The sequence below is a fragment of the Gymnogyps californianus genome, chromosome 3, assembly GCF_018139145.2.
Source record: "Gymnogyps californianus isolate 813 chromosome 3, ASM1813914v2, whole genome shotgun sequence".
Classification (NCBI taxonomy): domain Eukaryota; kingdom Metazoa; phylum Chordata; class Aves; order Accipitriformes; family Cathartidae; genus Gymnogyps; species Gymnogyps californianus.
Genome location: NC_059473.1, coordinates 64,256,775 through 64,281,080, shown reverse-complemented (window position 1 = coordinate 64,281,080; position 24,306 = coordinate 64,256,775). Strand labels below are relative to the sequence as shown.

The 24,306-nt window shown below is 36.0% G+C and overlaps 1 protein-coding gene across 4 annotated transcripts in view; it reads right to left on the bottom strand.

Annotated features, from left to right (window-relative positions):
• Nucleotides 1-24,306, bottom strand: part of AHI1 (Abelson helper integration site 1) — a 102,214-nt gene that overhangs the window by 29,140 nt on the left and 48,768 nt on the right. For all 4 annotated transcript variants that reach the window (XM_050894626.1, XM_050894627.1, XM_050894628.1 and 1 more), the window contains exon 19: nt 23,266-23,383. In XM_050894626.1, the coding sequence (XP_050750583.1) occupies nt 23,266-23,383 (118 nt within the window). The remainder of the gene's footprint in view (nt 1-23,265; nt 23,384-24,306) is intronic.

The window sequence follows — 24,306 nt, the reverse complement described above, 5'->3', positions numbered from 1 at the left end:
CTTTTCAAACTATTATGTTAACTACTAAGCTGAGGAAAATCCTTTCATCATCTATGGATTTATCATTTTGTTATTGGTCTCCTCAGCTGTATACTTAAGAAAACATCTTAAAAAGAAAAGATACAAAAATCTGAAAATTGTTGAACATGACAGTGAAAAATGCTACCGCTTCGTTGGAGAACAGTTTCTCAATTATAGAGATGCCAGACAACACAGAGTTAAGCTCACTGGATTTTCTCTGTGAGACACTACATTTGAAACAAGTTTTGCTTTCAAAGAGAAGTAAGTTCTGAAAACTCATTTTCATTTGCCACTCCAAAAGCCTACTCTTGAGGAGTCCAGTATCTGAATAAAGAGGACTTTTCAGATTCAGATTCCCATGCATTGGCACAGCTCCACAAGGAAGCTTGCACAATTCCACCTACAGTATACTTTCTAAAGCCTAGTGGTTTAGACTTTCACAGGAGATTTACTCATAAATGTTTAATCATTAAGATATTTAGATATTTCTGAATGTAAGAAAAGCTGCAAGCTCAAACAATCATATTTAAATCATGCTCCTACAGATCTGCATGTGAATAATTCTATACTTGTGAGAAATCCTAAATAGGTGCAACAATTGATTTTTCAATTTTGTGTATGAATTAAAAATTTTGTGATCTTAATTTCAAAAAAGCTTGTATAAATTCTGAAATACTTCATTTTGAAAGGCTTACTTTGATTTTTATTACTTTTTTCCATCTCTTTTCCGAAGAGGAAAGAGATGAGAACAGAAACCATGTTCTGAATTCAACCCATATTCAAAGACGGTAGACCTGAAGCTTACCTATTTTCAAATAAGCTATTTGCTAAAACATTTGTTCAGCACTCACACCAAAGTCAGCAGGGATATTACTCCCATTAATATTGTTATCTACATAGTCATACACTTACAAAACAAGCTGCTACAGAGATGATACTATATATGGATATACTATTGCATAGAAGTGTCATATCAATTCTTTGAATAAAAAAACCCAACAAACTCAAGACCAATAAAATGTCTGCATGATAAAACAATATTTTTTTCTTTAGACAGTTAGGTATTCTACCATAGGATTTTCAATTTGAGCATTGTAGTGTTGTGCCAGTTCACACAAACCCATTCTAAGATAAAAGCTATATAAAATATATGATGAAAACAATTGCTTGTTTGGAAAAAATCTTCAAACTTTAATTAAAAAAATTAACCTATATTTTTATCAGTAATATCATTGACTTTCTTGTTCTCCTAAGGAAAAGATGTATTACCTCCAAGTACTTCTGGACTGTATGTTTATGTATGTGAGTACGCCTGTGCAGTCTCTGTATTTAGCTGCTTGTCAGGTGAAAAGTTTATGGTTAGACTGATATCCCCAATTAAGCCTCAATAAAGGGCAGCGCAGGCCTGTTCTGCTGCAAGTGTAGGAAAGAGACAGACATGTAACTCAAAGATATAAGGAGTGCTGTACTGAATTCTAGCAGCTGGCACTGGTTTTGACTTAGCATTTTCCATGACTAGAGCCTTCTTCCAAAACAAGCAGGAAATTCTTATTACTTCACTCGAGGTGTAAACACTAAATAGACCACAGCACACTTGGGTCCAAATATTCTACGTTGCACAGAGCCAATGCTATTTGTTCATACTGATCATGCCTATTGGTTACCCCAAACTAGTCTTTAGTATTATCTGTTAGTTGTTTTCAGTTATCAAGCATTCCTTTAGTAGCTCCTAAATTCAGAACAGTCATATTAAAAAAACCCAAAACTGTTCAAATCTTCCTCATTCACAAAACAAGGTCCATTCAGCAAACAAGGGAATATCCATCCCTTCTTTCTCAAATGATGCAGTAGATTTTTAAAGCAATTTTACACAGCTATTGGCTTGACGTGGTTCCATGCTTGATGAAGCATGTAAATGACACCGAGCAGGTGTGACTAACAGCCTCAGCAGTGCCTGCTTTGGTTCTCTCTGATCCAGGCTGTGTAAACTTTTCAGCTACTATAGTGAGGTATTGAAATTGAGGTCAGGAAAGCAGAAGGACATTTCCACTTAATCCAAAAACGAAGTTTACAGGACACCGTGACCTGTTGGGACTCTCACTTAGCCTAAGCTTATATAAAGGTCATTAAATCCCTTGTAAAGTCAAACCTGAAAAAAACCAACACACAGGTTAATCTAGACTGTCTTATCTTAAGACCGCTTCAGAATCACTAATAGAGAAGCATTTTTATTGATTCAGAGGGTTTACTTGAATTCTCCAACAATCTTTCTTCTTAAAAGCATTTGCTGTCTTCACCTTCAAAACTGTATGTCTTGAGAAGCTAATCTTCCCTATGAAAGCATTAACATTTGAATTACTGTATTTCCTATCATTCTGCATTGATTCTTCAGTGGTCTCCTTTATATGGAATTTTACATGAGAAGAATAAATTATTTCTAGAACCACCTACTGCTAATGTTTAAATGACATGTTAGATATCTCAAACGATAGATGCTATTGCTTTTTCTCAAATGATCAGAATTTTCACATTGACACAATTTAACAGCAGGACAGCTCTTCTTTATGGGCCACATAATCCTCTCGCTACAATCATCTTGTGAGTCCAAGCATGTGCTGACTTTGGGTAAATGCCTACCAAAGAATTGGTATCTTTTGAAAAACAGTGTAGCTGTCTGCCTTGAGAGGGAATCTGAAACTGTATTAGTTTCCTGTACAATTTGAACAGTGAACTGAAAGTCTATCCTCAGTTCCCCTGAGTCACTTCTGGCGATATATTCTCTGCCAGTATAATTGCAACTAAAGAGAAAAGACGACAGAAACCAAGTAGTTGTCGTCCTGTCCAAAACACATCTGTACCACCAAGTTCCCAGTTTTATTGCATGCTTTCACTGAAAAACTACCCTTTGCTCTAGATAAGCACATTAGTGTGAAGTGATCAAATTCTAAATAGTTGGGCTGAAATACACAGGAAGTAGATGAGTTCACTTCCAAAAAGATTTGCACTTATACAGAAATTTATATGATAACAGCAACAATGCCCCAAAATAGCACTTGTAATAATTAAGAGCACTTCCTTTTAAATAACAGCATCTTTAGCTATTATATTTGTTTTAAATTAATAGCAAAAGAGCCAGAAGAGGGAAAAAAGTCCTTCTAGGGAGTCACATAATTCCACTATTATCCTATTGGAGTGTCTACAATCACCTAATATTAAAAGTTTATGTGAAAAATTCCTCTTTTAATAGAGGCTGAGAGAACATTCATTACAGAATTTATGTTTTAATTAACTGTTCAAAAGAAGGCTTTTTCTCCCTTTGTGAAATGCTCTTGATAAATGAATTCTTTAATTAATAAAGGTATTTGTGCATCATAAATCTCCACGGATTCCAGTCTCATGGAATCTACAGTTAATGAAATCATCCAAAAGTTCATCCTGGAAAATCCTCAGAAAATCACGGAACACCAACAAACAAATACATAACTAAGAAAATTGAAAAAAGTTAATATTCAGACATTTCTGTGATGAACCCCTCTAAAGCATGCAGAGAGGAAAAAAAAAAAAATCTTACCTATTCCAGTTCCACATTATTCTATTTTTAACTGAGTTTTACTTTAAGTTTACACTAATTACTAATGTCTAAAAAGCCCACAAACAAATCCTGAAAGACATGAAAATAAACTATGCCTCTAGGAAATGGTATTTCTTATTGCAGACATTCTTCCTATAATTTATATTGTGGCCTCTTGCAACATGGCATAGTTAAAATACACCCAAATAAACAACAAACACTGGGGAAAAAAGTCAACTCGGATATGAGATGAATATGTGTGTATCAGCTCAGTCCTCTTCCTACTCAGCTTCTGTGGATTTAAAACTGTTCCCAGTAAACAGAATTATGTTTTCAGCACAGTCACCTATTCAAAAGTATGACCTTTCCGACCAAAAGATCTTTTAGTATGCAGTATAATCTCTACTTTAGGCTTCAAAGGAAAGTTTTGAGGTTTTTTAAAAGTAAAAGCTTTCAGAGCAGTATTACTCAGTTCTTTCTGTAATTTTATATTATCTTTCTGTAATATAACAGAAAGAAGATCATTCTGTAATGATCTAAATATATATTAATCTTCCCTCCAAGGCTTTATCCTCACAACAATTATGCTTTAATAGATCAAACAGAATTCATTAAATAAAAAGATTGTTTATATATTGGATAAGAACCTGTTTTCCTTTACTTAAACACAGGATCACAAATACTTTCAAAACCCACCGCAAACATTTTCAGATGCAGTTCACATAAAATGAAAGGAATGGATGCATCCACTTAACACAAGCATACCTTTTTGTTTTACCAGCAAAACAGATGTTTTACTAATATCCAAAGCTGTAGGTGAAAACCCACTTCAAATTCTGCTCTACATAACTTAGTCTAGCACCTATGATTTTGAACATATTCCAGATTGAACAGGAGAATGGATAGGACCAAAGTGTATTGAAAACTGTTTCAGTGAAGTTTAATCTGTATCATAGCTTTTAAAACTACTTTGGAACACATTTGGCTCAAGGTAGAGCAAGAAAACTACATTCAAAAGCAGCTCAAAGTGAGACAAGGAACAGAGTATTTTTAGCATTCTTTCTAAAATAGCGTTCTCTCTGTAACTAATACGACGCCAAAGGAAATGGTTAATTCTCTTGAGAGTCCGTATCTTGCAAGCCACTTAAAATGTATATTCTCAAAATAGACGGTTCTCACATGCTACGTTTAAGTGTATATACAAAAGTGCTGTGATGGCATCACTACTGAATGCAAAGGACTTCTACAAATACCCATAAGATTCTTGCAATGTATTCTGCACTGATAGAAGTCTACTTCTGATAGAAGTCAGGTGAGCCTATGCTGTTACTAGCCCTCTCCTTGTTTTTCCCCCACTTTTTTCTTCTATCAGAGCATCTGGAAAGACTGAACTATCTCCTCAATGTCATTCTCATTTTCTAAGTGGTGTTCCAATTTGTTAACCTAAATCTATCCACTTAAAACCAAAACATAAAATCTATAGGACAAATAAAATCCCTCTCTGCTTACTGTCTTACTTTCTATAAGTTTTATAGAGAAACTTACGTTAATTTATTTTACCAGTCGGATATGAGAGCTGTTTTCATGCTATATACACTTAAAAAAAATGAGAGAGAAGCCTTAGCTCTACTGCTGCCAGATGTCACTCCTCCAGTTAGTGCAGAGATTGATCTAGATGGCAATGAAAAAAAAAACCAAACCAAAACAAAAGAACAAACCTAACCCCCCACCACAATTAAGCCAAAGCAGAGCTGTGCTGATACGTGGAAAAGCATAACTTCTTTTTGTTTCCCTTCCCCATCCCCATTAATACAATGAAAACTTGTAAACTAACAAAATAAAAGAAACTTGGGAACTTCTGTCAATAGATCAGGCTGTGGTTGCCATTCAAAATACTATACCATACAGAAAAGTTGGCACAGAAGGGTAAGCTTTCAATAAAAAAGTATGCAATATTTACCTTTTTAAGCAATTGTTTACTAAATGCTGGTATTAAAAAGAGTTATCTAGCAAAGTAACTCTAGGGAGTTACACAATTCAATTCCATGCAGCTCCACACATATTGCTGTAGCTTCTTTCACACCAGCACGTGATTTTCCAGTAGATGCCCCAACTCCAGGTATTAGGAGAACTCTGGCTTCTCAAACCATGAGTCAGTCACAGTCTTCCTAAACTGAGAAAGACAACTGGTCTAGTGTGCTTAAACACAGTAACTTTCTTATCCAAGGACAGGTACAGTTATCTCTAAGCTACTGCATCTGGTTGTCTCTGACTCCCCAGCCCAAATGACCAAGTATGCCCTTGCAGCAGAGCTAAGTGAACACTGGAGCAGTGGAATGGAGCAAGGCTTGAATTCACACCTGTAGATCCACAGAGAGATACCTTCACTGTAATATCAACTAATTCCAATCCTCATGTAAGAGACCTCAGAATCAGACAGCACTAACGTGAAAAAAACACTATGCTTCTGGCAGTGCCATATCCCACAACATAATTATATCTACCATCAGCCAAAAGAATGCATAGAGAGATTCATTCAAGGTTAGCCATCATTTTCATTCCTGGTTCAAGGTGTACAAGGGCACAACACGTATTTGCTCCGAATCTTAGAATAATCCTCCAGAAGGAACTATGGAGATAGTCTGTCACTGGCTTTGAGGAGAATACTGTTTCATACGAATACATTTATCCTGTACTTAAGCACACTGAACAGGCAGAATTTGGCCCCTATTTACAAAAGGTATAATGAAGTAAAAACTATTGCATCACAAAAACAATTCAAAAATCCAACTTTTTAATTAGAGATTAAAATCAAATACATTTAGCAGCCTACACACCCACCTAATTATTTCTGAGTAATCTTATCAAATCATCATCTTACATTTTTCTTGCAAATGTTAAGTTTCTACAGTACCATATATAAACAATGCAAGTAGTAGCACGTGTCCCAAGCATTCTTTTGAAGTAAAGAACATTTATTGAATTCAAGCTAATCAGGAATGTGCTAATTTATGACAACCTCTAACATTACATCATAATGGCAGTAGATACAACTGAAAATGAGCAGGGGTTATCGTATCCAGTTGTTTCTTTCTACAATGTAGAGAACAGAAAGTGACTCTACAGCAAACATCAATAAGCCTGCACAGATATCATCAGCATTCTGAAATCAGATTGGCAATATTATTTACAAGTTCTAGATAGCAGATAAAAAAGATGCAAGGAAAATGCAGAATGACGCATACTTTGTATTAATAAGAGTTATTTTTCTTCTAGTGCTGCAGATATCCTAAGAAAGTCATTATTAGTTTTGTTAAGTTCACCAGGACTATTTAAAAGCAAACAAACTAAATTAAATTTGAAAAGAAACTTATTTTGTATTATCTTAAATAAAGCTTGTGGTGTTACCCTATCAAAAAATACTTCATGAAATATAGAAACTGAAGTCTCTTAGAGTTGTAAATGCCCAATACTGAAATAGCAACCTTCACTTTTGGGTTTGGTAATATTTTTTGCTTCTGCATTAAACTTACCCTCCTTGAATCAGAGGAAATTGAGCTCTTAAGCAGGATTTATGCTTATCTGTTTCCTAAAAACATCTAGTACAGCTAAATTCTATTTATTAATACAGTTAATTTCTATGTAATACAGTTCAATAGAATTTAACTCTATCTGTAACTCTCGAAGTCCAGTATCTACTGACCTCAGGAGGCCTACTCATGTCTTTAAAAAAAACATACTTGACGAGGGATAAAAGACAAAGAATGAAAATTATACAAGGAAGGAAAACAAAGTAATTTACTTTGCATGGTTCCTCCCATAGCTGAAATTCAGCAATGGCTAGTTACCCATAGTTCCTTAAACCAAATTAGCCTGTTGTTCTACAGATGGAAAGCTGTAAGAAAATATGCTTAGAATACCACAAATATCAGCCATTAACGTTTTTGCAATGCAAAGTCTTCTCAGCTAAGAAAAAATAGCCAGTTATTGCATGAACAACTGAGTTTCTGTGTTACCCAGTAGCCTATGTCAAATCAAGTCTTGACCAAAAAAAAAAAAAAAAAAAAAAAATCTAACTGCTTGAAGAACATATGAAGCATTCTTCTGACATTTGCATTCAAGGAAAAATAGTATCAGCAGCATCATATGCAATATGCTGGAAAAAATAAGTCAGCTTGTATTTCAGGTCTTTATCATGACCAGAATAGCCACTAGTTTGTACCTAGCCTACTTTCTCCATTAAATTTGCACTTTCAGCCAGCACTGAATATTAATTTTGAGGAAATATTATCAGAAAATTCCATGAAGTTGCCAAACAATTCATACATTATTAAACCTGAAAAATGCAGGACCATTGGCAGACACTAAATCAGGAAACCATCATGTAAGAATTTTAATATGGTCTAAAATCAAGACAGTAAGAAAAAAAAAGTTCATAGTAGATACACTTATTATTGTATTTTCAGAAATAGAAGGCTATGTCTTTAAAATACATTCCCAAGTTTACTTTCCATTTTGTAGTTCAGAAACTAGGTTGGTCAGATATTTCATGAGTATGCGTGTGGTGAAACTGACCTACCACATGTGAGTTTTTGTGCATGCACACTTTCCAGTTTTCAGACAATTTATGAACAAACTACTCTAAGAAGAGTTTTTCTACATATCAGTGATTAGAACATGTATGAATAAGTAAGTCCTTTCTAATTCGTTTCCAACTGTATACGGAAATAAAATAATGGCCTGTAGCAACTTTGGTAACAAAATCTGAATACACTTCCTTGTAAGTAATGTATGACAAAGCACTTGAGACTAATATTGGTATCATCCATTACAGAAGAAAATATACTGAAAAGTTAAGTCTAACATTAAAGCAACACATTGCAGAACCAGTTGGGCACAGATTTCAATTATGTTGATTTTTCAGTTTCCTTCACCTACAAGGTCCGCAAAGTTTTCTAGAGTGCAATAGCAACCTGCTACTACTTCTACGGCAGTGGATATTTAGAATGCTTTTTAGAAAGTATCACTCTTGCTATACTCTCAGCCTTCAGCCACCATGCAAGTACTCTAGCAGAAGTTACACTGGTTATACAAATATGTGCATACCAAATGTTATGCTACTTTGGAGAAAGTAAAAAAGATGACTTGGCCATTAAGGGCCACCTTCTAGTATAGGAGACCGTGGTAGAAAGCTTGAATTATCACTTGACAAATTGCTGAAAAGCAATCTGTTCTAGACAGATTTTTCCTTGGGTCTTAGGTGGAGGATATGCAAAAAATAAGCATGGAAGGGAAACTGTTTGCAAAGAACATCATTAGGAGGCAATACTCCCTTTCATTTACAAAGTGGTACCTGATCTGAGGAGAGGTAAAAGATGGAAAACGAAGACAGGCAGGTTCATAAAGAGGGACTCTGTCCAGCTTTAGGCTAAGACCACATTTCCAGAACCCTGGATATCCTGGAGAGAACAGACTTCTCTCCAAGGTTCAATCAGCAACCCAAATCACTGCAACTGGTATGAGAAGAAAGTAAGACTTTACACTACCTCAGTGTCAAACCAGCAAGCAGAAGTTACAGGCCTATCCAGTGAATTGGTGTCCTATTTGTATAGGAATTTTACAAACAAGAATATTTGCACAGCAAGTCTAAAGATGTAAACAAAAATATTAACAAAAATTAAATTCAGAGTGAATACAGAAATACCATTTGGCTAAATATTTTCTATAGTATCACAAAATACAATTTGATTAAGTACTTAATATAACAACATGAAAGCTTTTTTCACATCATCACACAAGTAGTGCCAAACTGATAAAAACTGCAGTATTTTAACATACAAGCTTAATTACATCACCCATCCTCTCTGGTTTGACTAACAGCAGCAGCTAAAATCGGTACTGACTATGCTCATACTGCATCTCCAATAACCCAAAATCCACACGGAAGCAGCAACTGCGAAGTTTTCATACTCATCAGTAAGAGAAAGGGGATTATTGAGGTCTGAATATTCAAGGACAGGAAATTCTTCTCCATAGCTTATTATGAAAGTAACCCATTTTATACATCACGCATTGTGAAAGATATCTAGGTTTCTTTAAAACTGACTTAATTGCTAACTGCCACACAAACATTTGTTTCTTCAAAAGGACCAAACAAGTGTACAAAACACAGAAAACTGTCTAGTAACAGTCTATAAGTTTGGAACTCTCAAAGCATATGCCTTAATAGCCCTTGTTCACATAAAAGCACACAGTTGTTAAATCTTCCTAGATGGTTTTTGCACATTCGCATGTGCCAAATTATTAACTCAAGAACTGGTGATACAGACAACCCTGGACACACCTTGTTCTCTTTGCGGGATTCCTAGAACTTACCCTGAAAATTATTTGTTTTGGTAAGAAAAGCTGATTTGCAGGAAGATTCTTAATTCAAACCACAATTTCAATTGCTGAAGATCCTTTACATGTATGAGTAGACAAAAAAAGATGGAAGTGTCCTTTATGCTCTTTAGCATAAGGAAAACAACTTTTCAGTAAAGTACTGTTATCAAGGTACACATGATGTGATATATTACAGATGTGTATTAAGTGGGCACTGCAATTCAGATTTTCCAAGTAACAGTAGCACAATTATCTTTCTTCTCCTGTTGGTTCTGCTTTTTATACAGAAGCAGCCAAATCTGAAGCAAACATAACTGGGCTGAACATATTGTTAGATTGAACTGCTGGACACAAAAGGTGAAAAGTTACCACTAATTAATCAATATATAGTTCGAAAGTTCTGAATATGTTTCTAAACTCGAAAAATTCCAAGAGTGTGACTTGGAGTCTTTAAAGGAGATAAATACCAACTCAGTTTTAGCTTGTACCTGGCTTACCAGAGAAGTTCTTCAACTAGCAATGCGCATGATACAGAAGTCATCAAGAGCTCTGTTACAACAGATTCTCCTGAACAAGTAGAGGAGGTGACAGACTTCACTGATACCTCCTCTGAATTGAGACAGCCAAAAAAAAAACCACCAAAAAAAACCCCACTTCAAGGACAAGACCATCCTTTTTTATTCAGAGAGGTGAACTCTGCTTAAATGTGGTTATCCATAAATGAAAATTTAAAGATGCAAGGAGTAGGAAAACAGAGTCTATTTATGATCTTCACCTGAAAATAGTAGAAAATACGACATCTTACAAAGTGAATCTTAGCAGTTACAATCCTTGCTAGGAAAAAAAAAAAATCAACCTAGGGGAATCACTTCTTGTGCTCTACTGGTGGATAGTGACAACCAGAAGTTTGGTGAAAGAATTCTCAAAACATCGTCTGCTACTAGGCAATTTATCGCACCAAAAGATGCTCAACATATATTATTAAGTTCCAATTTTCTATACTTTATTCTTTGGCATATTAGCTGCAGCAGTCTGCTTCCTTTGACCAGTCAGGCTCTGAATGGATTCCAGAAAGACCTGTATCAACATATGTCACTGCAACACCCTTTGGCTAATCTGGAAAAAAAACCCCAATCAATGAGGCACCAGAAGCTAGCATAGACAGCTGAAGTAGAGACAGTGTCCCTCTATTCAAAACAGAAAATATTGACAGGATAGGAAAAGGGGATGTGATACCTAGAAGCATATGGGGATGCGATATGCTGGAATCGATCTTCAGATGAGATACAGAGTTTCAAATACTATCTGTCTTACAGTATGAGTAAGAGTCTTCTGCAGAAGGACTGCTCGTCAAGCCAGAGGAAAGTCTGGGGTCAAGTGAGCAGGAAAGATAGTAAAGAGTTTTTTTGAATTTGCCTACGTGTCATTTGGATCTTTTTTCTCTGGCCAAGGAAGTAAAAGCTGAAGAAACTGAGCCTTAACTGTGAGGGGAAAAGATGAGGAAGGAACCTGTGCAATCTGTTCCTTCACTGGAGCGTGCCATACGGTTGCAGAAAACACCCAAATACAAGTTTTCAGGAGTAGAGTTTTAAGGTGATTCTACCCCCTCATTTGAAGCCAACAAGCAATGAGTCACTGTTCCTTACAACCTCCAATGAGCAAGAAAGCAAGCTAACAGTGAGGAGGCAAGCTCCAGTGAAGCTCTCATTTCATCTGGATCAAAGCACTACACTGAGGTCAGCTCTGTAAACAACACCGAGTCACTAGGCTGTGTGACAACAGCAACGTGTAACTTACACACCCATAGAGGCCTTCACTTCTCTGAACATGCCTTCTGCTTTCTTAATGCTTTCCCAAGCCACCATCCTCTATCATTAGTTTCTATAGGACCAACATAATCAGTATCAAGCTACATTGGCACCACAGTCTATTGCAGAGCATACTATGGATCACAGATACCCAAAGTTAATTTAAAAGGTGTTATATTAGTAGAATGAATCATGTGAGGGAAGCTTGCTCTCACTGAGCTTAGTGCTTCAGCAACATGGGTAACAACAGTTGCATATGAATCCACGAAAATGTAGTTGTTTCACACAGACAAAAATCTATCTACAAAATTAGCAAAGGTTTTTAAAATAGTTGAAAAAGTATGTATGTATACCAAAAAAGCATGGATAATGTATCTTAAAAATACGGATTTTTTTTTTTTTTAATGTACTTGGTTTTTGCTCACTTGTCAAAACCAGGAATGGAGTCAAAGGACCTAGGTCTCCTCTTGGGAGAGGGAGATGCCTCCCTCCTGTGCACTATAGCTGCTACTAGGTCTTCTGCACAGTCCTCCCAGCTCCTCTGGAAATGACAGGAACAGAAGGCTTGGAGCAATACAAGGAGGGATCGATTTCCTCATTCACTCATGCTTGGTGCTGTACAGACAGCATCCTTGCTGACCCGAACTTTCTGCTGGATAGGGAATTGATACTTTACTGCACACCCCTTGGGCAGAAGAACTGTTTCCACCTCCGAAACCAGCTAGAATTGCATTTAAGCATGCACTTTATCAACACTTGCTGTCTTGTGGCTCAATAGCTGAAAAATTACAGACAAGCTCAGACTGAAAACAGTTAACAGGACTCTACTTAGGAATTAATTAGACTTGGTTGTTTTAGGATCCACATAATTGAGAAAGTAAGGGCACACTCAGGCCAAATCACTTTTGGCAGAGTCTTTCCACAGTACTACGTCACACTCTGATTTTGCAATCTATATCCACTGCTGCCAAACAGAGAGTAATGCTTCATTTAATCCACACCCTTGTATAATTTGGCTGAGAGTACTTCCTTTAGCCTGAAGGCACAGCAGTAATTACCTTAACATACACCAATTTCAAGTAAATATAAATGGTGTTCTTTTGATAAAGTTTTTGGAATCTTCAAAGATTGCTGTTATTGTGCTCTGTATTTAGTGTAATTTTTAGTGAAATATTTTAATTAACTTGCCTAGAAGAAATATGAAAAAGAACATATACTAAAAGAACATGTGTATCTTTGATCTCAGTATAAACAATTCTAGCAAGTTTAACTAGAAAATACAAACTCTTTTGACATTTATAACATCTTATCAATCAGACAGAGGAAACTGGATAACCAACCTTTTAAAATAGAACAACTAGATTGTCATTAGTGTTAATGGTTTTGTCTCTATGTCTTTACTATTCTGTTGGAACATTTTTGTGGTTAGATGAATCTAGTCATACACCTTTTGTTTTCAAATTAAAAAATAAATTTTTACTTTTCATTTTATAAATGTAAACACTCAGCTCTTCTACCTTAAAACAAGGTCCTGTATTTGTGCCTTGAGCCAAAACTCTGACATTGGTAACTGATGTTGGCGGCACTGTAGGGCCACAGAGCTCTGAGGAAGTTCTTTCCCCTGTAGAATCACCTGAGCTGCCTGTAAGCCATGGTGAGGGCATGGCTGTGTCCTGGTACTCTTAATTTTTATTTACTGCCAAAGTCAGCTGCAAGGTGGAACATCCCAGAGATGGCTCTAGTCACCGAGTAGAAGGAATAAGATCAGGGAAGTACATGCAAAGGTTGGCTGCAGGTGACAACTGAGCCTTTGTCATCTATTTGCACTGAAGAAACTGAGAAAGTTTCTTCAAAATGTAAACGGTATAGCAAAATAGCTTATAAAAGAACCAGAAAGGCATTAAAAAAAAATTTAAAATCTTGTGATGGATTTTTCTATTGTTTTTAAACAAAAATAACTTTGAGAAAAATACTTTTAAGTTGAATTTTTCAGTTTTTCCATTCTGCTATGAGCAAATAATAAAAAAGTTTTATTTTCTTTCTCCCTTCTCTCTTATACTTTTCCCCTAAGTAAAAGTGAGATACACGAATATCTTAAAATGAATTATCATTTTGCCCAGGGGAGTTCCCATTCAAATTAGCACACAGACATAAACAAAAAACATTTTAGACCTAATGTTCTTCTGCTCTTGGTAAAAATATTTTTAGGTAACTTCAGTGTAGCTAAGTCAGTTCACACTTGCTGAAGAGCTGATCTGTGGTGTTTAACTGGTACTTTGTCTCTACTCAGATCTCTTACCCTCTTTTGATAACTAAAGAGAAAATCTGGTAATTGGATCTAAAACTTAATCCATTATCATAACTTCTCTGTGACTATACAGAGTTTTATAGTTAAAATAAAGCCTTGTAATGAATGTAAAGGTATTATCTTTGGTTAACTGGAGAAAATTAAAAAACAGAATAATGTACTCAAAAAATGGGGGACTAAAATAAGGCAAGTTTATTCACTTAAAAGCTGCTACGCACTTTCTCATAACAGTTTTCAAATGTTATTGTTATCCAAACCGGGGGGGGTGGTGGGAGTGTTTAAGTAATTCAGTTTCCAAAAGAAGGAAAACATACATACTTGATCCAATCAAAGAGTTCGAAGCAATTGAGTGCTACAAATTACAGCAAAATGTGAGAATTCTGCAAAGTTGCAATTAGATACCTGTTATAATAACAAAAAGCAATTCATATTTCTACATTTGTAATGCAAAAGAAAATTATAGGCAACATTTTCCATTTTTTAGAACGTCTGTCCCATTAGAATAATTAAATGAAAAGGCCACATTTCAAAAAAATTCCATCCCCATAAAAATGTTACAAGAATTATCTTGAGAATTTTTAAAAGGTTAAATTTCTGAAAAATGTGTCAGGCAGGATCAGTTCTTCAAATATATGACAGAGCAGGAAAACAGCAAATTGCATAAAAACATAGAAACATAACTGAGAAGTGAGAGACAAGTATTGGGCATGTATTTCTCTCATCCTAATGCTCATTCACCCTTTTCAAACACATGACAATCTACTATAAGCAGATTCTAGCTTGCAGGAAGCTAACCATTCTGCAAGCATTTCTTCTCATGTATTCTTAGACCACTTCCTATTTTGGCAGCACCTCTACAGGACATACTAATAGGTGCTCTGTATTTCTATACAGTTTAAGACTTAAAGACAACTAGTAGTAGACTACTAATCAAAGATATTTCCCCTACTGGACTGCCTGATCACATTGAGGCTATTACGACTATCACGTAGTGAAGAGAAAACTTGCATTTCTCCCTCTGTAGTAGTAAGGATAAATAGGAAAAGAAACATATCAGGCCCCCAGGGAAAAAATTACTAAAACCCTTTTGCACAGGCCTCATAATGTCACTTCATTATTTTCTTACTATCACAAAAAAAAAAAAGCTCAGCAGACTCACTGATACTAATGAAATTAAGACACTGTCTTGTGAGATTATTAAACGTTACCGACTTCCGTTTTTGGAAGCATTCTCATATATAAAAGTAAGGAAAATTAGTTTCCATCATCGCCTATTTCTCCTAGCAGCTTGTATTACACTCAAACCACTTTCAGTTAATAGTGTGGGTACTGAACCACTTTTAGGTATGTATTTGGTACTCTTCACCACAGTATGTTTCTGCCCTAATTTTAAGAAGACGTGGGGCTAAAAAGAAATATCTCAAAGTGACTTAGACATTACAGCAAATTGCTACACCATTTCCATAGCTGTGATCTGTGCAGCCCTGCAGGCCTAATTGCTTTCCCAATCACAGCAAATCTAAATGAAGCTGTTGGGTGAGCTAATGAGGCAACACACATTACAGTTTAACAGGGAACAGATACACTCAGATTTTTTTAAGACAAAATTGAGAGTGCTTTTCTTACGTTTATATTCTCCACAAGAAGACTTTTACACACACTCAAGGTATTTCTCTTAAAAAATGAATAACAAGAGATTTCACTCCTACTTTAAAGTTTGATAAAATATATTATTTACAGTAATATGTTAGGATTAAAAAAAAAATTTAAAAATGTACGTATTCAGTGATCTGTGTGTCATTCAATTCGCCTGCATGGACTGGATCCCAGTAAACAGATTTCTCCAACTGGCACTCCTACTAAACAAAAATGGTCCCCTAAGGTCAGCATTATCTAACTTCAGCACAGTAGTGTGGGAAAGTCAGCAATGCTGCTGGCTGTACCGCATGCTTTCTCTTAGTCATCTTCTGTCTGTCAATCAGTTCTTTCAGTCCTCTCTGAAAATGCCACCAACCTGTATCCAAACATAGCCATAGATATACAACAAATATTGTATTTCATGTTATACTTGGACTATATAGTACACATACATGCAATCTTCAATTGATATATAATCTGTCATCTTTTTTAATACCTCTTCAGGATATTTTATTACTGTTATTCTCAAATTAGAAAACTAAGCTATTCTAATAGTAAAACTGAATTCAACCGTTCATTTGATACATTTTCAATGATAGTTTGCATGAGTCTTTTTTTCCCCCTTTCTTAATAAGAGATGAAAAGAATAAGGCCACACTGAACTAGCTTTCTACACACATGCTTCCTTGAGTAGCACAAAATTGTGTCAGAAGCAAGATAAATACCCCCAAAACAAACAAACAAAAACATTTAAGTCCTCCAGGACTGTGGTAGTACTGAAGACAGATGTTACAGAGTTGGGGAAGAAAGTATGAGATATTGGAAAAAAAGTAAATCAATGATACCAACATACATATGAGGATGTAACTTTTGACAGTGTTTCTGCAGTATCTCTGCAGAAATGTGAATTTTGCTACTTCATGTACCTCCTTTTTCTGCTTCTAGAAAACCAAGAATCTAGTATTTTAAGAGCATTTAGTTGATGCATAAATATTTATATCTTTGATGTAGAAACCTATTTCACTGTTTGCTTGAGACTGAAAAAAGAAGTTTTAAAAAGTCTATCAAATATAACGGAGGACTTAAATGCAAAGTCAGTTTTGTTAGTATCTTCAGAGAGCAAGAAAGAGTGCTTTGAAGCTTTCACTTTATATAGGTGGAAAACACCTTTGACTGTCAGTTGTGTTAATGGAGAGAAAATTTCTAATTGTTCTCAACCCTGCCAAAGCGTTGTGTTTTTTGTTTTTGAGATTTTTTAAAGATACAAGAACCATCACGTTTCTAGCACATACGTAATGAATTTTTAAGAGCAAGTTTAATTAACTGGTTTTATTGAAGTCAAATTTTTAGTGAAAAGATCTGTGCAGTATTTATAGTCAAGCTTCAATCTCCCACATAGTTAACAATTAGGGTCACTGCTAATTACAATTACTTGAAACCTAAAACTTATTGTAGAAAACATGCCCTGAATGCAGTGGGAGTTACTGAAGAGTCACTGTTGAATAAAGCCTAAAAATGCGGACCATTTCTTTCATGGCATGCCATGGATCTGCAGAAGTGTCTGAGAGTAGAGGAAGGTGATTTCACTGTCCAAAGATGTTCACAATCTTAAGGAGAGAAGGCAAACAAAACCAGAGGGGATCTGAATGTCTCTCAGAGAATGGGTAATTGAAACCTGGAGCTTTTGCTACTTCCTTATTTGTTTAAAAAATAACAACTAGGAAATGAGTTATCCTGGAAGAAGGTACAACAATGAGAACATGACAAGGAAAAGATAGGAATGTCTAAGACAAAGTCCTGGATAATGCTACAGTGCAGTGCTGCAGAGTAGTACTACAGGATGGGTATGACAAAATTAGCACTGAAGCATGAGCATAAGCAGAGCTATACAGCACAAGGAAGGTAAAACCTCAATTCTGACTATCAAAGACAGGTCTTAGACAAATTTTCTTATTACAAAAAAAAAAAAGAAAGAAAGAAGAAAAGAAGTTCAGCAAGCTTTAACATTACATACTTTTAGGGACTGATTCACTAAAGTGTCCTAAACAATAATCAATTAAGAATAAAGTAATCTGCTACATATACAACATGGAGAATTTTGAGTAGCGTGAAAAACAGGACCAGACATAAGATTTCATGAATCCAAATTACAAAGGTCAAACTCAAAGGGGATGACTTCCTCCAAAGACACACATGTATCAAACTTTTCAAACGATTGAAATAGCTATCAGCACAGCTGCAGCTTTACTGAGGCAGACACAAAAAAACCCTGATATGGTGTGCTGGTTTTGGCTGTGATAGAGTTAATTTTCTCCATAGTAGCTAGTACGGGGCTATGTCTTGGATTTGTGTTGAAAGCAGTGTTGATAACACAGGGATGTTTCAGTTATTGCTGAGCAGTGCTTACACAGAGTCAAGGCCTTCTCTGCTTCTCACACCACCCCACCAGCAAGCAGGCTGGGGGTGCACAAGAAGTCGGGAGGGGACACAGCTGGGACAGCTGACCCCAACTGACCAAAGGGATATTCCATACCATATGATGTCATGCTCAGCATATAAAGCTGGGGGAAGAAGAAAGAAGGGGGGGACGTTGGGAAAGATGGTGTTTGTCTTCTCAAGTAACCGTTATGCGTGACAGAGCCCTGCTTTCCTGGAGATGGCTGAACACCTGCCTGCCGATGGGAAGTAGTAAATGAATTTCTTGTTTTGCTTTGCTTGCATGCACGGCTTTTGCTTTACCTATTAAACTGTCTTTATCTCATCCCATGAGTTTTCCCACTTTTACCCTTCTGATTCTCTCTCTCATCCCACCGGGGCGGAGTGAGCGAGCAGCTGTGTGGGGCTTAGTTGCCGGCTGGGGTTAAACCATGACGTATGGCGAAATAAGTTACACTCTCGATGAAAAATTCCAACAGATAAGCTATCAGGATGGACAGTAAGAAAACCTAGAGTTCCATGCCTTCCCCTCGAATTTAACACGATCTTTTTGAGAGGAAGGCACACAACACACGTTTTCTTAAATTTAAATTAGTTTTGTTAAATTTTAAGAAATCTCTCTAATGAAGTGCATTATACATAACACATAAGAAACAAGTTCATCCATGTCTTGTATCTGCTTTGTGCTACCTACTTCGTTAATTACTATTTGTCAAAATTTATTACTTTTTTCTAGTAATTCTAACCACACTCTTGCCAAAACTTTAAATATAACTCTTGCACAGCACTCTATAGCACTGATGGGAAAGCAGCAGATGTTGTTAACCTTGAATTTAGCAAGATTTTCAACACTGTCTCTCATAACATTCTCATAGACAAACTGATGAAGTATGGACTGTGTAAACAGACAGTGCAGCGGACAAAATTGGCTGAGCTGCAGGGATCAGAGATTTGTAACCACTCGCATAAAATCTAACTGGAGACCAGTCACTAGTGGTGCACTCCAGGGACTGATACTGGGGCCCACACTGTTTAGCATATCCATTAATGACCTGGATGATGGGACTGAGTGCACCCTCAGCAAGTTTGCAGATGATAAAAAACTGGGAGGAGTGGCCGATACACCAGAGGGACAGGCTGCCATTCAGAGGGACCTTGACAGGCTGCAGAAATGGGCCAACAAGAACCTCACGAAGTTCAACAAAAGGAAATGCAAAGTCCTGCATTCGGGGAGGAATAATCCCATGCACCAACGCAGACTGAAATAGACAAAATACCATTTAAACATAAGAAAAACCCCTTTACTGTGAGAACAGTCAAACATTGTAATAGGTTGTCCAGAGATGTTGTGGAGTCTCCATCCTTAGAGATATTCAAAACCCAACTGGACATGGTCCTGAGCACCCTGCTCTAGGTGATCCTGCTTTGAGCAGGAGGGTTGGGCTACATGGTCTCCAGAGGTGCCTTCCCACCTCAATGACACCACGATCTTGTCTCTACTCATCTCACATAGAGAACATTCTATGCTTGAGAAAGGTGCTGAAGCTCTCTATTTGACGATTAAACAACAAATTATTTAATTTAGAACAAAGTAAGTTAGGATATCTAAGCATCACATGTAAAACTCAAGATCAAGGATAAAAAAAACCATAACTGAACGAACTCTTTAAGGAGACAAGGAAGGATCTGACATTAGTTTACAACTAGAAGTTACAGCAGCTGAGCACGCAGAAAAACAATCACTAGCAGATTGTTTCGCTCTATATGGAGTCACTTCATAAAGATAACAGTTCACCTTTTAAAAAAATTAAATAATCAGAAAGGGGTGCTCAGCGTAAGTCTCTAAAACATTACAGAGCAGAGGGAAGACTGAAATAAGAAGAGGCACTTTTGCTATCACACTATGAAATATTGAAGGACATATGAACCCAAGTGGTTTCCAAGTAACTCAAGTTTGCTTTCACAAAATAGTGTTGCTGAGGGAAGGGGCTATATTAGAATGATAAATAGCACTGAACCGTATATTCAGTGTTTCATGAATTTTTCCTTTACATAAAATATTTATATATTTATGTTTCTTACTGTTTGACTGCAGTGTTTTGAGAGCCTGTGGACACAGGCTCTTTAGGAAGGACTGATAGAGAAGACAAGAATGGAGAGTGCTGTAGGGAAGGGAGGAGAGGCTCAAATGCACAGAGCTACAGAGCAGGTGACAGGTTTGTCAAGAGCATATGGGTCAGAATTGGAAGACAGGCCAAAAATATGGACATTGTGAGGGGCGCTTGCTACAGACTGCCTGATCAAGAAGAGGAAGTAGATAAAGCCTTCTTTAAACAGAGCAGGAAGTCTCATAATCACAGGCCCTGACTCTCATGGAGGTTTTTAACCACCTCAATATCTGCTCGGCAGACAAAAATACAGGCTACAAGCAATTCAGACTTCTGGAATGTGCTGGGGACAACTTTTTGATGAAGATGCTGGACAGGCTGACTAAGGGGGCTGCACCTCTGAGCATGCTAATAAAGAATAAGGTAGAACTGGTTGGAGACAAAGGCAGTCCTGCCTCAGTGACCATGAGATAACTGATCTTGAGGGAAGTGAGGAAGGTAAATAGCAGAACAAGGACTGGGGCTTCATGAAAGCCCATGTACATGTGAAAGTATGTACTTGAAGAAAAGCCAAAACATACTATACGTTTGAGATTATACAGAATCCATCTGTTAAAATGAACAGGCATGTTTAAAGGGCATAGTAGTGAATATTACTTTTATTTGAAGTATTACGAAATCACTTACAGCTATTTCTGCAAATATATCTGGATACAAAAAGATTTAAAAGTCAGGAAAGATCTGCAGTATTACTGCTACTGCCCATAAATCACAAAGGTGGATACCCCATTTTTCCACTCTTTCCTACCTAATGCAAGACCTAGATAATTAAATTGTCTTGTTAAAAGAAGTGCTGCATGTATCCAGGCTACTGCACTGTCCATATTGCAAGACATCAGCTACAATCTTACCAAGTTAATACAGCATGCACATACACCAGTTACATGGTTAAAAAGATTGCTAACGGAGCTTTACACACGCTGCCTGTAGGGACTTCACTGTAATGGGAATTCTGCATTTTGCTTTAAGAAGCTCTAAATACACAGCAAAAGGTGACAGGAAGGTATGAGAATGGGAAGACTGAGTAACTGCCAACCTAACCCTCAGGAATACATAACCATCTGCTGGACAAAAATGAAGGATCTCTGCATTACAGGCAGTTGTTAACAATGCAACATCCCAATAACACAAGTACAGAAAAGCACATATATTGTGTATATGAAACCAACACAAAAAAAAAAAAAGGTTTTATGCTTCCAGCACAATCCATAAATTAATAGATCTGTCTAAGTACAGATTTTCTACTATTCAAAAGTAAAATTAAACTGGCAGTTAGGAGCTATGAACACAAGCACCTATCTTCACACTTTATAACCAATGGGGAAAGATGAAATAGATGAGTAAATCTTTCTCATATGTTTCACTGAAAACAACTCTATCACAGTAGAACAACTTGGAGGCCCCCAAAATGACAGAAGTAATTTAGGATTTTAAAAGATTTTCTTACAGGAAAATATATTTCAATTGTGGTTCACTAGCATTTTTATGGTCTTTTTCCCCCAACAATCTTCATTTTCTCATTGCTTTCATTGACTGGTGAAAGACCATTAAAATGTACCTCTTTTTTACTATACCTCCCTTGCATAAATAATATCCTGTACCTGTGGATTGTCTTGAAGTACTAGTCAGTTTTGGAAACAACTACACTGGGAGCACACATGAACAGCTATAACATATATCTATGTTTGTTTATGCTATTTAAGAAGTCTCCATCAACACATTTATCTGTGCTTCTGCATAAAGTAAAATTCAAGACAGTAAAATGCTCTGGTTTGAGCAGTATTAGGTATAGTCATTTAAAACAAAGCATTTGTTAATGTTCTTTAAAGGGTTAGTCCACTTACTTTAAATATTCACAATATGTTAGACAGCATATGTATTCTACTATTTCGGTAAGATTTACGCACTCTGGAAACAATAAGCATCTGTTGTGCTATAGATGAATGTTATTATGGCTCTAAAACGTTTTGTTGAGGTAGAAAATGGAAATACAGAAGTTAATTGGTGTTAACAGAAGTTAACTATTTGCATTGTGAATTAGTGACTAAGAGCGATTCTGAGACTAGTGGTCAATCTTTTAGTCCATGCTAAGGACCCTTTCCCCTGCCACTCAGAAAAAGTAATAACAACTTGATTTGCGAAGAAAGTCGTCTGCCTTTAGGAGATAATTCTATGTAATTATAGAGACTATTCCTATCTTTACTATCTACATTTTAAATCTCTATTAGTTCATTATATACTCCACCCTCCCCCGGACTTCTTTTTACTCTTCTCAAGGATACAAAACAAAAACACTTTGAAACTAGGGTTCCAATTTTCTGTCTTATTTTACAGGTTCCCAAAAAAGAGAGAGGCATGAAATTATCAATTTTATTATTAAATATTGTGATTAGCAATGCAACAGATATTAGCAAAGTATCACAAAAATGCATAATTTCATTGCTTACCTTTTTCTCAAAATTTTTGAATACAAAATGTCTTTAGAAACAAACCCCAAAAAATAGATTAAACACAACTGCAAATAGACTACCAAGCACTATGGTTCTTAAGTAAACCGCTTTTCTTATTACCGTTTTCTTATATCAGTACATATGCTTTTAAAAATACGATTTTATTGCTTTTCAGTGTCTAAGATACTAAAGTAAGTATTAAAATATTATCAAAATATTAAATTAAGAAAAGCTGGCAATCTCATACTGTTCTAGGAACTGACAGCACTAATAAATAAGTGTACAGCTTAAAGAAAAAAAGCATTACAAGGGAACATATATCAGTATTGGACTGTATCACACTGCACTTCATAAACAATATCATGTATAACAACCACGACACTCCCTGAAAGAGCTGCACAGCAAAATTTATAAAGGCAGAAAAAAATCCTCATGGAAGTTATTATCCATTCCCTACAGAAAGTGAAGAAATAAAGAAACTTACCACTTTTAGCAGCGAAAGAATACAGAGGATTCAGTGGAGTGCTCAGAGTGCCTGGCAGTCTTAGCTTGGAGTGTGGCGACAGCGATGATGGCGCAGGAAGCAAGAGATTTGAGCTCGCCTGTAATAGGAAAGACAAATCAGAAAGTGAAGTGTAATTTCCTGGGTGACTTACTGATGCAACAGCTAGAAGTGAAATATTTGCTTACTGTAAATAACTATTAAATTCCAGGAAAAAAATTAAGACTCAGGTCGATTATAAATAACAACTTCAAAGATGGTTTGGTTTTTTTGGTTTTTTTGAAGAATATGTGGAGACACAGACTTTGAAAAATTATTGACACAGCTATAAATTGAATCGCATGTTTACATACGGACACAAACTCTCAAGCAGTGCAAACAATGGAACAGAACTGTTTGAACTGGCATCTTGTTGCAGCTTCATGTATAAAAATAAAATGACGTTTATATATGGTTATAAACTTACAAATGTAAAATAATTCTCATTTTTGAGTACTCAAACTACACTACATCTACAAAGAGATTACTCAATATTAAAATGAAGAAAAAAAAATAATCTTAAACCAGTCCTAACACAAAACTGATTTCTGCAAATCAATAAAGTATACTTAGACCAAAACACCAGACACTTCCTTTATGAAAGCTACACAAAAAAAATATCTGCAGTCCTAATTTCCATAGCAACAAAGATAATGTAGTTAAAATCTGGTTTGCTATGGAGTTTCTTGATATATACGCAGCTATCACAAAGCAAAAACCTTCCCCAAACTTTACTCTTGACATATTATCCAATACAGCCTACGTAAAAAATATATTATGACAATCTTAGGTTCTTTACATGATCTAATTGAGAATTTTACTGTTTGTTAAACATATTTTCACTGGTTGCCTTGATAATACAGCCAAAGGGGAGGGAAAATAGGCCTTAAAATATTTGTAACTTTCTTCAAATAAAATAGATTCATATGCTAAAATTTTTGGGAGTTATTTACATAAAACAACATAATTCTTGACCCTTTCAAA